The 16,336-nt window shown below is 38.0% G+C and overlaps 1 protein-coding gene across 7 annotated transcripts in view; it reads left to right on the plus strand.

Moving 5' to 3' along the window:
- NR1H3 (nuclear receptor subfamily 1 group H member 3) overlaps positions 1–16,336 on the plus strand; it is a 34,519-nt gene that overhangs the window by 13,041 nt on the left and 5,142 nt on the right. For 5 of the 7 annotated variants that reach the window (XM_026671217.2, XM_026671216.2, XM_026671215.2 and 2 more), the window contains exons 2-6: positions 5,575–5,805; positions 7,282–7,548; positions 9,785–9,993; positions 10,483–10,662; positions 15,094–15,193. In XM_026671217.2, the coding sequence (XP_026527002.1) occupies positions 5,691–5,805; positions 7,282–7,548; positions 9,785–9,993; positions 10,483–10,662; positions 15,094–15,193 (871 nt within the window). In that variant the 5' untranslated portion in view covers positions 5,575–5,690. Of the gene's footprint in view, positions 1–1,236; positions 1,316–5,574; positions 5,806–7,281; positions 7,549–9,784; positions 9,994–10,482; positions 10,663–15,093; positions 15,194–16,336 lie in introns of all 7 variants that reach the window. The other 2 variants (XM_087951407.1, XM_087951409.1) reach the window with 2 other exon arrangements.

The following is a 16,336-nucleotide window of genomic DNA, read 5'->3' on the forward strand; positions in this document are numbered from 1 at the left end:
AATCTGACTCATCCCAGTGCCTTCTTGTTGTGATTTACTGTAGCTCTGAACCTTAGCCAGCATTGATTAATGACCATAGAAGGGCCATATCATATTTAAGTTGCAAATACTGTATCTGGACCACGGGTAGATGACAAGAAAGAGCTACAGAAAACACCTCAATGTGTGATCTCTCTTTAAAGAGCACAGTGGGATAGGATTGGCCATTTTTTTAAAATAAAAAAAAAAGCCAGATATTTGGATTCTGTCTTGTATTTTGTCAGAAAATGATCTGGTAGGATACATATATGCTTACCAGAACCAGGACTTATTCTTCACCAGTGTTTTATTTGGTTGTCCAGTGCATTTTGGAGTTACATCCACATGCATTTTGCCTATATATATATAGAATATATATATTTAGGCATCGTTCCCAGCTTTGGAAGAGGGGAGAATAACTTTAAGATAGTTATCTATTCTCTTTTTGTTTGCTGAATTGTGCAAATCCATTTTATCTATTTTTAGCTAAATTATGGTTTGTTCAGTTGTTCCAGTTGCTTGAATATGTATAGCACTCTAAACATTCTCCAGGGTTCTGCATGCATAAATTACAAAAAATGTAATTGGATAGTTGGTGGTTCCACAGCTTTTGTGGAGCTTGATCTTTCAATTCTTGGGAGAAAAACAGATGAGAAGAAGAGGAGAGGCTATTCTTGAAAAAGCACGCTCACACAGCTTAAAAATGTAATGGGTGGAATGGATCATAGATGTGTAAGTTTTGTGTGTGTATAAACATACTGGAAAATAACTACAGAGATGATAACAGTGAAATTAAAGTTCTTGTTGCAGGAAGAAAGAGCTGAACTCTTCTAGTAGACAAGGGAGATGTCTCTTTATGGTTATGAGTGCCAATGGTGTGGCCACAGGAGAATATTGTTTGAATTATTTGGTTTATTTTAATAACAGCACTTCATATCTGAAGAAGCAATAGGAGTTGGACTTAGGACATATGCTTGCTGAGTTGTTCAGCTTATTCTACATAGGGCAGGGTGTAAAGCCTGGTGCCAACATATCTTGGAAGTACTTTGGTGCCTCAACTGACACATGAATGTGACCACAGCACAGGGAATTTTATGCTTTCATTAGCCTTTTACCTACATTTACTTCCTCATGGGTTTTGGGGTTGTTCTCATTGCATTTTTTAAAAGAACGATTGGCTAATAATCTATTGTTTTCATTTGGAACTGGCACTACCAGCAGCTGACAAGACAACATACAAGTTTCCAGCATATAGATATTATTAACTGGATCATTGGAACAAAGGAATTTAAAATTGGTAGGCATTATTCTATTTCTAAACCTCTCTTCTTTTCATCTTTCACTTTGATAGTTAAACATTTAATAACTTTTCATAATATTTTCACTAAGGAATTTATTTTCACAGTATAATTAAAGCAAATTCTATTTTAGATTTTGTAGAAAGCAAGACCCTCTCTGGTTGTGCTTAATAAGAGATAGGACATGAGATAAAAGTCATTTTCTTCCAGCTTCTGAACTCTTATTGCTTGATTCTCTAGAAAATGACCTGGCTGATCTGCTGCTGAATAGCTTTTAATTAAATTGAGGAATATGATGGATCCTGGTTTATCTATCACTTGATACAAAATGTATAAAAGAGGACTTAAATATCTTGCAAACATTTGAAATCTTAAAACAGTGTTTAATTTTTGATTGTTGAAAAAAATCTATGCTAGATTAGATTAAAATAATTGTATATAAGCAACAGTAGTTTCTACATCATAGTGATCTCCAGAAAACTTGCTTATGATCTATTCAAAACCTACAAATTTCTGTCAAAAGAAATTGTTATAATATTTTATTATAACAATTTGTTTCCAATGGTCTTAAGATCTTTCCAACTATTTTCAGATTCTGAATTTCTTAAACTTCCCAGAGCATAGCAGCAAAACTCTGGATTTATTAATAATACATGAAAAGGTGCTTCAAATGTTGATTCCATAAGTCCAGTCTAATTTTAATTTATTTTGGCACTAGCCAGTCATCACCATATGCTGGATATCTTATGCATTCAATCCTTGTATCAATGAGTGTAAGAGCATAAACAGCATGAATCTCCTCTCCAAGACAGCCTTAAGCATGCAGAATAGGCCTATTCTGTGTGCTTATTTTATTTATTTATGTATTTATTTATTTGATTTGCCAATTGTTTACAAGATAATAAGTATAAGTGTATACATAGTTGTGAATACATGAAATGGGTACATATAAGAAAAATAAAAGAATAAGAGAAACAATAGGACAGGGACGGTAGGCACGTTGGTGCACTTATGCACGCCCCCTATGCGTATCTTGAGTATGAATCTTTTAAGGTTTTACACATACATGTGTGAGAGAGATAAGAGTCAGAAGATTCAGGTGTCACCTACCCCAGCATCATTTCAAAAGGCTGTGAAAATAAACATTTTCTTTAGGTCCTTTAAGATTGAATTGTCTCTATAATTGAGATTAGGAAGTTGGTACCTATGTTGATTGTTTTATATTTTTGTTTTCATGGTTATAATTATATTTCGAGCATTGGGAATTGGTTTCTGATTATGATATAAGAAAACAAATAATTTGAAGATGAAGATTATTCTGACTTCATTGACATGTTTCCCATTGAAGCATCACTGCAGATTTCCTTTAGTTTTGCTAATTCTCTAACATACATTCTTCCTTTGAAAATATTTCACACTATAATGATCTCTTATATTTTTAACACAATACGGTCTTTGATTTCAAAGCTTACTGTAGTCATGAACATTCCTAATTGGGCACTTTTTACTAGAGAAATTGCCTGAAATTGCTTATCAATCCATAAAACTAGTATGTGATATTTTAAAAATGTCTTCAGTGCTATCTTTTGTTAAACTGTTGCAGCACACAAACACAGTACATAGCATCCCAGTGAACAAATCCGCCAAAGGCATATAGCTCACCTCCAATCATATATATGTGATTGGTCTACTCTTAAGAGTCTGTAGTCTTTCAAGAAAGATCAGGAGCTGACCATGTTTTTGTGGCCAGGGCCTATATTTAATGTGTGTGTGTGAGAGGTGAAAAGAGTGATGACCAAAGACATAACAAAGTTGGTGAGGGGAATATGACCTTAAAGATTGTGTTTCTGGTTTCAGCAGGAATTTGGGAGTTTGCTTCATGCATCAAGTATGTGTCTGTAACTTTGAGAAGCTGCAAATGTACTTTTTTGACAACTGTATTGCTATTATTCAGTGGCGCAGTTTATAATTGGAAGAGGCAATGGAAGGGGTTATTTTTAGTTCCAGGAGCATCATGAAAATGTTGAGCTTGATGATTACTTATCTCCAAATTATTAAGTTCTCCTTCTTCACTCCTCCCAGATTTGTTTCTCCCCCATATACATCATTTTCTCTGCAGCTTGAGAAAAGTGGGGAATAGTGTTAGAATGGATCTACAGTATGCAACATGCATCTTGATAATAATTGAGCTCTTATTCATTATCTAATTGACAGTGAGATTGATATTTAAGTGTATCTGCATCTCAGTAAAGGAAAACAAAATCAGACATGATTGCTCTATATCAGTGATGGCGAACCTTTTTGGTACCGAGCGCCAAAAGCAAGCGTGCATACCCAAAATGCAATGCTCACCTCTGAGCATACACCCTACGCATGTGTGGCAGAGACCAGCTGGCGAGTGAGAGACGCACATGTATGTGTGGCAGAGCTGAGCTAGGGCAACGGCGCATGTACCCACAGAGAGGGCTGTGTGTGCTACCTGTGTCACATATGCCATAGGTCCGCCACCACTGCTCTATATGATGATAAAAAGATGTAATAAATGGTTGGGTATTGCAGTAGGAAAAATATTGTTTTTATTTAATTGAATAATTAACAGTATAGAATTATTTTCCCATTCAGGTATTTAAGGCCCATGATATAGCAATGAATGAACCAAGAAAGAGAGCCAGGCAAGGTGACTGGGAAGTAAACACACAAATGAGAGTACCTAGTTATTGCAGGCACTTACAATGGAATTTAGAAGCCTTTTAAAGAGGAAACTGTGATCAACAAGTTATCAAGTTTATTGCAAGGGAACAGAGAAGAGTGATGCTCACTTCTGACTGTTGTTTGTTTTCTTCAGAGATGCACTACAACTTCCCCAGTTCTAAATGCCGACATCACTTTTTCCAAGTCAAAAACTGTGATAAGTAACAAGTTTCACTTTGGGGGCCTGCTTTGGCCTCTGCACATGATGACATGTCAATTTTGAAATTCCCTTAGTCAAGCATCCATATCCTATTCTTTGGCTCCAGCTGTCTGGTAATACACCCTGTTTCCTGGCACATTCTCCCCTTCAGTACTATTTTCCAGCAGTATTGCTTAACTACTGAGCTGACAGCAGCAAAAGACCAAATTGAATTTTTTTCAGAAATTTAGGTGGGGCAAGTCAATCTTTTTCCCTTTTAATATATCTAGATCCTCTTTGGGTTTTTTTAAATAAGGAAGTTTGGTTAAATATATATCACATAACCATTCAGCAGATTTTCTCTGAAGTAGGTTTTCTATTGAGGTACTGTAACTTTTCATTAAATCAGAGTTTTGCTAGAATGGAAATTACCATAGTGAGGTTTTAGTTTAGTGTCTAAGGAGACCACCACAATCAGACACACTGCTGCAAATTAGGTGAATGCCTTTCACTGCTTCTAAGGTCCTAAAAATGGTAATTAGGGCACTATGCTTTACTGAGAATAGCTGAACCTGGAACTCTGCTGAAGTTATAATGAATAAAGAAAGAGCTATAAGCTTTCTGGCAACTAGGCTGTTTCGCTCCTTCCTTCCTTCCTTCCTCCCTCCCTCCCTCCTTCCCTCCCTCCAGAATTTCAGAACCTTTATTTTTTTTTGGCAGGAAGCTGCCTTAGTTTTGGATTGTTTTTAATGATTGTAATAGTTTTAAAGTTTTACTGTTTTCTGACTTTGGTTTCCGATCTGCCTGAAGAAGTATATTTTTGGAGATAGACAAGTAATGAAAAATAGATACAGGAATTAAAAGTGAAAATGCTTTCATGGGAAATTTGATTGGTTTCTTCACTTTTAATCCAACTTTCCCAAACTGATATCCTTCAGATCTGCTGGAAATACAATTTCCAATGTTACCCATCAGTACAGCACAGCACATTTGGAGGGCACCAAGTTGGAGAATGCTACTTAAGATAATCTGGTTTTGACAGTCCTGGACAAGCTAGGACAGAGCACTATGTACACCCACTTGAGCTGCTGTATGAAAAATTGGCTGAAAACCAACAAATAATTAAAACACTATTTCTATTATAACTATTATATTATTGATAAAAATGATGATTATATTTCTAAATATATATTCTAAAATTGAATTTTATTGAAAATAAGTGTTTTCTAGTTAAAGGAGAAAAACTATAATTCTTTGAGGTTGAATAATTGTAGATAGCAGCTGCCTGGGTGGATACTGTTGTGGGTGGTAGTATGAAAACAGAAGACTTCCATTAACTTCGGGAATTATGTTTTTCTTTTATTATAGCTTTTGTTTTTCTCCATTTTGTGAAGTCAGTGTAACACTGCATGCAAACACCCTGAGTATGGTCATAAACATGTTTTAGAGATTACAAGAACGTGAGCCCCTGTAGAATAGCCACCATGGGTCCCTCTCAGCTTGTCACACAGAACCATGGGAAGAAGACAAGTGTTTTTAACATGGAGGAAAAAGTATTTGCACTTTTCCAGAATTCAGAGATTCCCTCTGAACCTATAGGTAAGAAGACTACATTCTTCTTTTAATTCATATGTTCAGAATGCAGTATGAAATTATCTCTATGTTAAATCAAATCGTGTGATAGACCTATGTGGTAGAATTCTAGGTAGTACAAGAATTGGATTTTATGAAATTTTAAAATAATTTCTGGACATTAAAACAAAACAATCTCCCTTCAAGCAATACATTATAGGACAACGGGTATAACAATAACTACGGAATATGGTATGGATATTGAATGTGGAATAATTTTTGGGTCTAGCTTTGAAAAAAGGTAAAAGAAAACCCTGGGAAGAAATGCAGGGGGAAAGAAATTCATGAGAAGATCTAAAAAGTTTACAAGGGTGGTTGTTTGGCTTGGTTTTTCTGAGTTTTGAAAAATGTTGAAAAGAAATATTTCTGTTTCTGGTATGAACACTAGTCATCTGCTTACAGTGAATAGTCTGGATTATTTATGATTTCAAAAGTTTATGAAGCTGACTGAAGAAACTGTAAAATGTAAATGAAAAGTATGTTGGACTTTGCTTTCAAAATCCCCAAGGAGGAAGACCAATACAGGCTAATTCTATTTTATTGTAAGGCTATTAACAGAATCGTGCAAATCTGAAAGTGTAGATCCCCTGCTGCCTTCTTTAGAGCCTAAAACCTAAGGGAGTATCCCTTCTGAGGCACTTTGTCCACTCTGATGCAGCTTCTCTTATCTGACTGCTCCTAGGCAGCCTCTCTTCTCCATTTCCCAAGGTCATTCCCACACACCATTATTATACAGAGAGATCAGGACAACCAGTTTTGAGAGCTAATATTTTCCTTAGTTACCCATTCTCTGTGTATGTTACCTTTATATGTGAAACACTCTAGGACAGGGGTGTCAAACTCATGTCATCATGTTGTCGTCACGTGATGTATCGCAACTTCCCCCCTTCGCTAAAATGGGAGCGGGCCAGCATGTGATGCATCTGGCCTGCGGGCCACAAGTTTGACATCCCTGCTCTAGGATATTTTCTATTTCCAGGTCTTCTCAGAGTCTAATAGCTGCTGATTATTTTTAAATAGATATATAAACAGAAAGGAGAATTGCTTGTTTAACTACATATATTGCTCAGCTTTTGTGCAGTATTCTAGCTTTGTATTTGAAGGTACAGAATTTTTACCCCTGATTATTCCTATACATTCTAAGATGATATAATTCTTGTTTTTAATACTAATTGAATAATCTGCATTATAGTCCCATGGCCCTACAAATGCATTGAACACCATTGGGTAAATATTATTAGAATAGTATATCCAGAAGAGGCCTTCCTTCACCACAGGTCCTTATGTTCTTTGATTCCACCTACATGTAACATTTCAGGTTTCTCCAGGGTCAGCATGTTATGTATGAAAAAACTGTTAGCATGTATACATCAAGAGAAGCTCTTCTCTCATTTTCAGATCTAATTTCAGAGTCTTTCCTTTCATCCCTATTCTTTGCTTTAGAAAACCCTCCCCTGAAAAGGAAGAAAGGGCCAGCCCCCAAGATGCTAGGAAATGAGGTGTGCAGTGTATGTGGGGACAAAGCCTCTGGCTTCCATTACAATGTCCTGAGTTGCGAGGGCTGCAAAGGTTTTTTCCGACGCAGTGTGATCAAAGGGGCCCAATATATCTGCAAGAACAGTGGCAGATGTGAGATGGATACGTACATGCGCCGGAAATGTCAGGAGTGTCGGTTACGCAAGTGCTATGAAGCAGGCATGCGAGAGCAATGTAAGTACCTAGTGTGGGGCTATCAAGGATCATTCTGGAGATATTGCTTTTATAGACCCAAATGTTTTCTTTTAGCTACATTTCATAATAAAGCTGCCAGTACTCTCTTTGTCATAGAACCTCAATCACCTAACAAAATAATATATTAAAGCAAGCAGTTTGAATAAAATATGCATAAATTAAATTATTCAAATTATTTTTATTTGAATGTTTACAATATTCAAAATATTTAAGACCATTAATACCTAAACCGGGGTAGTCAACCTTTTTATATGTACCACCCACTTTTGTATCTCTGTTAGTAGTAAAATTTTCTAACTGCCCACCGGTTCGACAGTAATGGTGATTTATAAAGTAGGGGACAAAACCCCTACTGCCCACCATGAAAGCTGGAATGCCCACTAGTGGGCGGTAGGGACCAGGTTGACTACCATTGACCTAAACTGTTTATCTCAGGTTAGGTTGGGACAATGTTCAAGCTGCTGTTTGTTAGGGCTTTTTTTTCAATTATGGTATGCTTTTGTTTGTTTGCTGTTCTAAAAATTAATTCATTTTTTCACTGAATATAGGAGCACATTTTATATTGCTACTATCCTAATCCTTTATACTCCTTTGATAGGATGACTGGATATTTGCTTAAAATCCATATTTTAATTTACCAGAGAGATTTCCTAAATGTTTCCTTCTGTCTAGGCTCAGTATGGAAAAAACAATTCCAAATTGTTCTCTTTGTCAGGTAGCTATTAAGTATGCATGTAGAGTACAACAGCTTCCGAAATGCCAGGTATTGCTCCCTGTTACTAAATGGTAAAACAGTTGAGGTTCAATGTAATAACAGACTTTAAATGGCAGCTGCCACTTCACAGCATTTTTCTTCACAAACACATTCTGCCAGTCACATGATCTAATGCTAACACTGTTCTTAGACATTACAAAATATTACAAATTTTGGAAAACAGAATCTGCAAAAGACAGCCCTTTTTAAAAAAAGAACCAGATATGGCATAACTCCATCCAATAACCACAGTTGTTTGAGTGACTACCTTGCATTTAAAAATATGATAATGTGATTGTATTTTAGCTAAGCCAGTTGCTTACTACCAATTTATAATTTGAAATACATTACGAAACTGGATTCTCACCGTATTTCTCTTAAGAAAAAAATCCTTTTTAAAATTAAAGTACAAATCTATTATAGGATAATACGGATCAACCTAATAAATAGGGTAACAAAGTAGGCTAATATATTATATTTGAGAGCCAGTTTGGTGTAATGGTTAAGGCATCAGGCTAGAAACTAGGAGATTGTGAGTTCTAATGCTGCCTTGGGCACAAAGCCAGCTGGGTGATCTTGGGCCAGTCATTTTCTCTCAGCCCTACAAAGAAGGCAATGGCAAACCACTTTTGAAAAACCTTGCAAGAAAGGACTTGTCCAGGCAGTCTCCAAGAATGGGACACAATTGAACAGAAAAATGTTATATCCACATAAACAAATCACTAGAAGTTTTTATATTAGAGTTTAACAGTTCAAACCATCCTAGAATTAGCTTTCTATTCTGGGCAAATGAAACGGCTCCTGTACAAGTTCCATTTCATACTTTTCTTAGATTTTAGATCTTAGACCAATTTAGTAATTCATGATCTTTTCACCAGAATGGAGCTATATGATAGCGTCTTCTCCCAAATCATAAAATATTATTCCTTCAAACATGTTTCTCAATGTATACAATCTTATGATAGGCAAATATAAATATAACCATATTCCTAAGTATCTGGAATCTCTATGCAGCATCTTTACAATCTTCCATTACTCTTCTTAAAGTCAATATATGCATATATGACTTTAATAATTTTCATTTTTGTCCTTTTAGTTCTTATTTAAATTGATAATGTTATTATAAAATGCCAGTCTAGAATGTAGAATGCTTTCTGTTTGCTAATCAGTTTATTATCAGAATCCTCTCTGGCACTTTGTTTTACGTGTTTGACCAAATTATTTTTCTTTGCCACTTGGGCATATTCTGGTTTGAAAGGATATATTTTCTCTTTCCTTTAAGAGATATATTTGTCATCTCCTTTTTCCTATTTTTGGGTCTGGGTTTCTCACTGCAAATTATGTTCAGTTTAGTCATGGACAGAGTTGATTTTAAGGCTTTTGCAAAAGTGATTATGTACTGTAAGCTGGTTGGTAGCCATGGTATCATTGATTCCTATCTGTCCTGTGCTCTACATTTAGGTGTTCTCTCCGAAGAGCAAATCCAGCTGAAGAAACTTAAGAAGCAGGAAGATGATCAAGCCCGGATGATAGCTGTGCGTCAGAACCCACCATCTCCCCCAAGCATCTCTCCCAAAATGACACCAGAGCAGCTTGTTATGATAGAAAAACTTGTTGCAGCTCAACAGCAATGTAATCAACGGTCTTTCACAGATAGGCTCAAAGTGACGGTAAAAGCACAATTTTTGTGGGCTGTTAAATAGAAGAAAGAAGACACACACTGACCTTCACTAAAGATTTCTTTTGATTTTGTATAGCGAATGGTTAACTTACAGAGTAATGCCTCATACTTAATAGACACTGCATTCATGTTGTAATAGCCTCCAGAGGCCCAAGGAGGTCTGTATAATAGACTGAGAGGATATTGCTTTTACCTTTCAGTTGCTGCGGTCAAAGAGCTGGAAGAATAGTTGATGGAAACTTGCTTGTTTTGAAGCGGAATGATTCCGAATCCCTAGTGTCAAAGGATTGTGTAACATGTTCTGGAGGGGTTGTATAACATATTAACCAGATATAATACTACTTTTGTTTAGATCAAACTTGTATGAGAGCTATGAGATAATTGTGAGATTGGGAATACTAATTTCAGTGGACTTCCTGTTTTTAATTTGTACTCTCATTAAAGTCGTCTTCTTTCCCACTTTGCTATTTAATTGCAGCCATGGCCTCAGATTTCAGATCCTCTTCATCGTGAAGCACGACAACAGCGCTTTGCTCATTTCACAGAGCTTGCCATCATTTCTGTGCAGGAAATTGTGGACTTTGCCAAACAGTTGCCAGGTTTCTTGGAACTCACTAGAGAAGACCAAATTGCTCTTTTGAAGACTTCTACAATAGAAGTAAGTACTCTTCCATTTTTCCATGGGTCCTACTCAGCGGTGGGATTCAAATTGTTTAACAACTGGTTCTGTGGGCGTGGCTTAATCTGTGGGTGTGGCTTGGTGGTCATGTGACTGGCTGGGCGTGTTTGGTGGTCATGTGACCAGGTGGGTGTGGCTTGGCCATGTGACTGGGCGGGCGTGACAGGTGATTGGCAAACCAAATACAACTGATCCTTGCTTAATGGCCGGTTGCTTAGCAAGTGTTCTAATTTATGACTGACCTCCCCAGAGCTACTTGACCTGTTTTTGGAGTTTCGACAGCCATGCACGCGCACGCATGCACACACACACACACATTCCCTTCTAACCCTGCGGGAGAAGATGACCTCTGAGATCTCTTGCAGGCCAGCCCTAGATTGCTGTGCTGTTTCGAAGAGTCTTCTGAAGCCAGGGTTTGTGTCCTCCCTTCCTCTCCTTTTTTTCTCTCTCCCTCCCTCCCTCCCTCCCTCCCTCCCTCCTTCCATGTATCTATCTATTCATCCATATATCTCATTCACTTCCCCCTCCCTCCCTCCCTCCCTCCCTCCCTTCCTTCCTTCCTTCCTTTCTTTCCCATTGTCAAACCCTTCTTTCCATCCCCCTCTTTCTTTGTCTATCCCTTTTCTTTCTCTTCCTTTCTCTCTCCCTTTTTCTTTCTTTCCCTTTTCTCTTTCTTTTCTTTGTCTCTTCCTTCTCTCTCTCTCTCTCTTTTTCTCTCTTTCCCTCTTTCTCACTCATTCTTTTTCTCTCTCTTTCCCTCTTTTTTTTCTTTCTTTCTCTCCCTCCTTCCATATATCCCATTCACTTTCTCCTCCCTCCCTCCCCCTCTTTCTTTCTTTCTGTCCCTTCCTTCCATCCCCTTCTTTCTTTGTCTATCCATTTTCTTCCTTTCTCTTCTTTCTCTTACTTTCTCTCTCCCTTTTCTTTCTTTACTTTTTCTTTCTTCTTGTCTCTTCTCTTTTTCTTTCTTTCTTTCTCTCTCTCTCTCTCTTTTTCTCTTTCCCTCTCTCTCTTTCTTTCTCTATCCCTTTCCTTCCTCCTTCCCTCTCTCCTTCTAAAGCTAGGAGACCCACTTGAAATAACACACACGCACACATACACACACACTTCCAACAAAGTACTCCCCAGCAGGGTTGCTCATGACGAGGGTTCTTCCTGGCCAATCTCCCAGAGTCCCAGGGACTGGACATGATTGTCCGTTCATACCTAGTCCCGCGTTGCCCAGAAAAGCCAGCAGGCAAGGCTTCCGGGTCCAACAAAGGGGCTGCGGGTGGGACTTCTTCCCCTCCTTCTTTTGGGGAAAGGGCTGGGAAATTCAAGCAAGGCCTGCACTGCAGCCTCACCCACCCCAGGAGCTGCAGGAGAGGTGAGCTGCAGGAAAGGTGAGCCAGCCCATCCTGCAGTTAAGCAAGCCAGACAGGGACGATTGTGGGGGAAGCTTGCTAGGCTGCAAGTGCCGCATGGGATGGAGCCGTGGCGCTGGCAGCGAAGTAAGCCAGAGAGGGATGGTGGGGGGGGGGGGACAGCTAGCTAGGCCACGGGCGCTGAGGGCAGTGGCGGCATGGCAGTGGCAGCCTAGGCCAACCCGGGAGTCAGGACTTAACCAGGGCTTGTGGTGGCAAGGGTGGCAGCCTATGCTGGCCCAGGAGTCAGGACTTAGCTGGGGCTGGCAGCAGCAGAGCTTGCAGAGCCTCACTCACCTAGGGAGATCATGGTGGAAGGCAGACATCGATGGTGGGCAGGCGGGTGGGTGGGCAAAGGCAGACTGCAGGCAGTGATGGTGCATGGCCAAGATTAGGAGGGGCGGGGCAGGCGGGGGAAGAATGCAATCAGCAATTGCGCATGCGCACGATGTTGCGCATGCGCAATCAGGACTAACTGGGCAGGGAGCAGAGAAGTGAGTGGGGCCAGCCAGGGGCCCGTTTTACCAGTTCTCCGAACTACCTGGAATTGTAACAACCAGTTCTACTGAACTGGTTGAATCCCACCCCTGCTTCTAGAGGAGCAGGAGATATCTGTAGTCAGGAGGGTCTTTGCACACTTTAACATTGTGTACTAGTTGTGCCCATTTGTGGAGTGGTGACTTTGTTTACAGTCATTCATGCCTTGTGACCTCATTGATTAATGCAATGTGCTCTTTATGGGGCTGTCCTTGAACAGCATTTTGAAACTTCAACTGATGCATAATTTGACTAAACAGGTAATAAATGGTGACAGATATTTGACCTATGTAACACCATTGCTTTGTGAGTTTCATTGGCTACCCCCATGCTTCTCTACAATTCAAGCTGCTAGTTATCGTATTGATCACTTGAGTTATCTCAAGGATTATCTTATCCCAGTCATTGCTATTGGTCCAATTCCATCTGGCAGGTTGGGTGTATTAGGAATCAGCCAAGGAAAGTCGGTTGGAGGGACTAGGAGACATGTCTTTTCTGCTGAAGCCTTTGCCCTCTGGAACATTCTCCTTTCAGAGATTCGGATAAACCTGACTCTGTTGGCATTTCATAAAGCTGTAAAGACCTGGTTATATGTCTGGGGCTTGGGGCCCTGAGTACACTGAGGGCTCTGGTTTTTTGGCTTTGTTAACATCTACAGCAATAGTATTACTTGGGACCATGTACATTTATTTTATATTTTTAAAATTGTTTTTATAATGTATTCCACCTAAAATCACTTGTGAGATGGGCAACTATAGAAATCAAATAAATAAATAAATAAATAAATCAGCATACACAACAGTATATGTACAGTTTGCTTTTGTATCATCTAATGACAAAGGAAATAAACTTTTTATTTTTTTATTAATGCTTGATGAGGAATTTTGGGATCAAAAAGCATTTTAAAAGTCACATGCCTAATGAGCAAACTATTAGTTTTAAGTTAAAGTTTTCTGATGTTAGGTTTCCAAAATAGGGAGTATTTTAGAAAACAGGATTTAAACGTCAGCTCAATCCTTTATGGCAATTGTTGGCATGCCTCAGTATACCCAAGTGACATCTCTGCTGTGCAAATGGCATTGGTTGCCAGATTACTTCCATGTGATTCAAATATCATCTATATTGCCATACATGGCATAGAGCCCAGTTACTAGAAGAGCCATCAATCTTCCATGGTATCTGCCTGGCCAATTTTGGCTAAAAAGGTTGGCATGCTCCTGGTTTCCAAAATTAAACACTGTCATCTATCATGTTTCCCCTGAGATCTGAATGGCTCCCATCCTGTTGGTATTCTGGAAGGCTGGAAGGACATTTCTGCTCTCAGACTTTTTTCTATGGATATTAGAAGTTAATGGGATATTTTGGAGTTTACTAGTTTTAATGTCTTGTTCTTCTGGTTTTATGTCTATCTTTTATGTTACATTTTTATTATTTGGTGTATTGTGAGCTGTCCAGAGTTGTTCAGAGTCAGAAGGCATCAGATAACTGACTGATTGACTGAATAAATAAATAATTCACCTGGCTGTTTGAGAGGTTCTGAACCTTTAGATCTTAATCAAATTCCAGTTGATGTTAAGGTGACCATAGAAAGTAGGATGAAGATTTGGCCTGAAACCCCAGTCAATGGAAATGTAGAGCTTGTGGAAAATCACTTTGATATGCAAGAATTGTTATCTAGGGGCAAAAGGGACTGAGACAAGTTTTAAGCCCAAAGCAACAAGATAACACTTGGAAGTGACTTAAGCAGAAGCTTCCCTAATTACTGGATCTAAAAGAAGGGAGAGGTGGTACAGCACAATTAGATTTGCAAGATTCTGTTATTACAGTCAATCTCAATAAAAGTATTTTTAGTCTTCTTGTGCAGTTTTCTAGGTCTGGTCTACTTAGTGGGGTTCACAGGAACATATTTTGATTGGGATCCTAAAAGGATTTTGGTGGATTGGTACTTTCCTCTTGCCACATGTATTTTGCAGATCTGGGCAAAATATATGTTTTGAGAATCAAAGAGGTCTTCTTCAGAAAGATAGCCATATTTCAGAGAGATGAAAGGAAAGCAGCGAATTTTCTCAAATTAGTTTCTATAAAAAGAACGCTTACTCATGAAGTTGTCCCTGCATCAGTCCAGAGAAATCCCTAACCTTAGGAGAAACTTAAGTGTAGAAAGGAGTGGAGAGAAAGGAGAGGACAAGAAAAATGTTCTTATATGTTGCATATTTATTTAATCATTTTGTCTCTCATTTTTGTGTACATATTGAACTTTCAGTGTAGTTTACAACTTAAATAAATTAGAGAAAAACAAAGCAAAACAGATGTATTAAAGGTAGTGTACAAATTCTTTTTGATAATTTTAGTTATCAAAAAGTATTTATTTCATTGCTTATATGAGTGCAATAACACTTTTAATTGATTTTATTATCAGATTTATAACTGTGACTGGTTTTGGTATGTGTGTCGTATCTGTGTATTCAAGGTGATGCTGTTGGAAACATCTAGGCGCTACAATCCAGAAACTGAAAGCATAACTTTTTTGAAAGATTTGAGTTACAATCGGGATGATTTTTCCAAGGCTGGTGAGTTAAGCACATTCCAGAATATAAAAGAGATTTATTCTCCCTGTCTTATGGATTAATATCATGGAAACTTATTTTCTAAAAAATAAAATCAAAATTCTTTTATGAGAGATTGTAGGCTTAATCCTCAACCTGAAATTTGAGACTTGGCAAAACTTTTGGAAGTAGAAATCAAGTAATACTATAAAAAATAAAGTTAGAAGAGATAATATAATTTCCTACCAGAACATTTTTGGAGGATATGAAATAGCTATCCAAATTTGTGAATATTATGGGTATTGAATTAGTTCTTCTAGCAAAGGTCTAGCTTCATAGCTTCATAACTTCAAAATATGTGGTAGATTATTATTAGAGTTTTATCTTGTACTTTATATATAATTCAAAGTGAAAAGCACACTTAATATTCCTACCTCCTATGTTTTCCCACAACAACCACCTTGTGAGATAAATTGGGCTGAGAGAAAGTGACGGGCCTAGAATTGAGTTTCCTGATTTCTAGCCCAGCAACTTCACCACTATACCAAACTGGCAAGATTGGAGACCAAATGTGATGTTAAGATTGGGGAAAATCAGATTCAGGAGAATGTTTAAAGCATGGAAGTTTACTGGACGATGTTGGGCCACTCACTCCAGTTAATCCCTTAGGGCTGTTGAGAAAAATTGGAGAAGGTAGTGCTAAGTACTTGAACTTTTGAAAAAAGGGTGGGATATTTGTAGTATGTATGTATGTATGTATGGATGTATGGATGGATGGATGTATATAGATGTGTCTGTTGTGTGCATATGTGTGTGTGCATATGTGTGTGTGCTCCCAAATGCATGCATGCCATACACACACATACATGTATATACAGAATTTTAAAGGAAGCATATAATTAGTTTTTTTCTTTTAATTTTTCAAGTACAGTGCTCTAACAATGAACATTAGCTTGTCTAGGCAGCAAGCAATCATTCCTGTATTTTTTTCTTTTATTTCTTGACCTGAAATGCCCAAACTATCTATGACACTATGAATATAGGGTGTGTGTGCGTGGATGCATGCACACATGTGGTAGTGCACACGGACACGCACAAACTGTATATACTAGCATATACATCCAAATTCAAATCACCTTTTGAATTTTTAATGTGCCATTTGCAGAT

Source organism: Notechis scutatus, chromosome 1 (genome assembly GCF_049901735.1).
Source record: "Notechis scutatus isolate UNSWTSFEM ecotype Mainland chromosome 1, rNotScu1.2, whole genome shotgun sequence".
NCBI lineage: Eukaryota > Metazoa > Chordata > Lepidosauria > Squamata > Elapidae > Notechis > Notechis scutatus.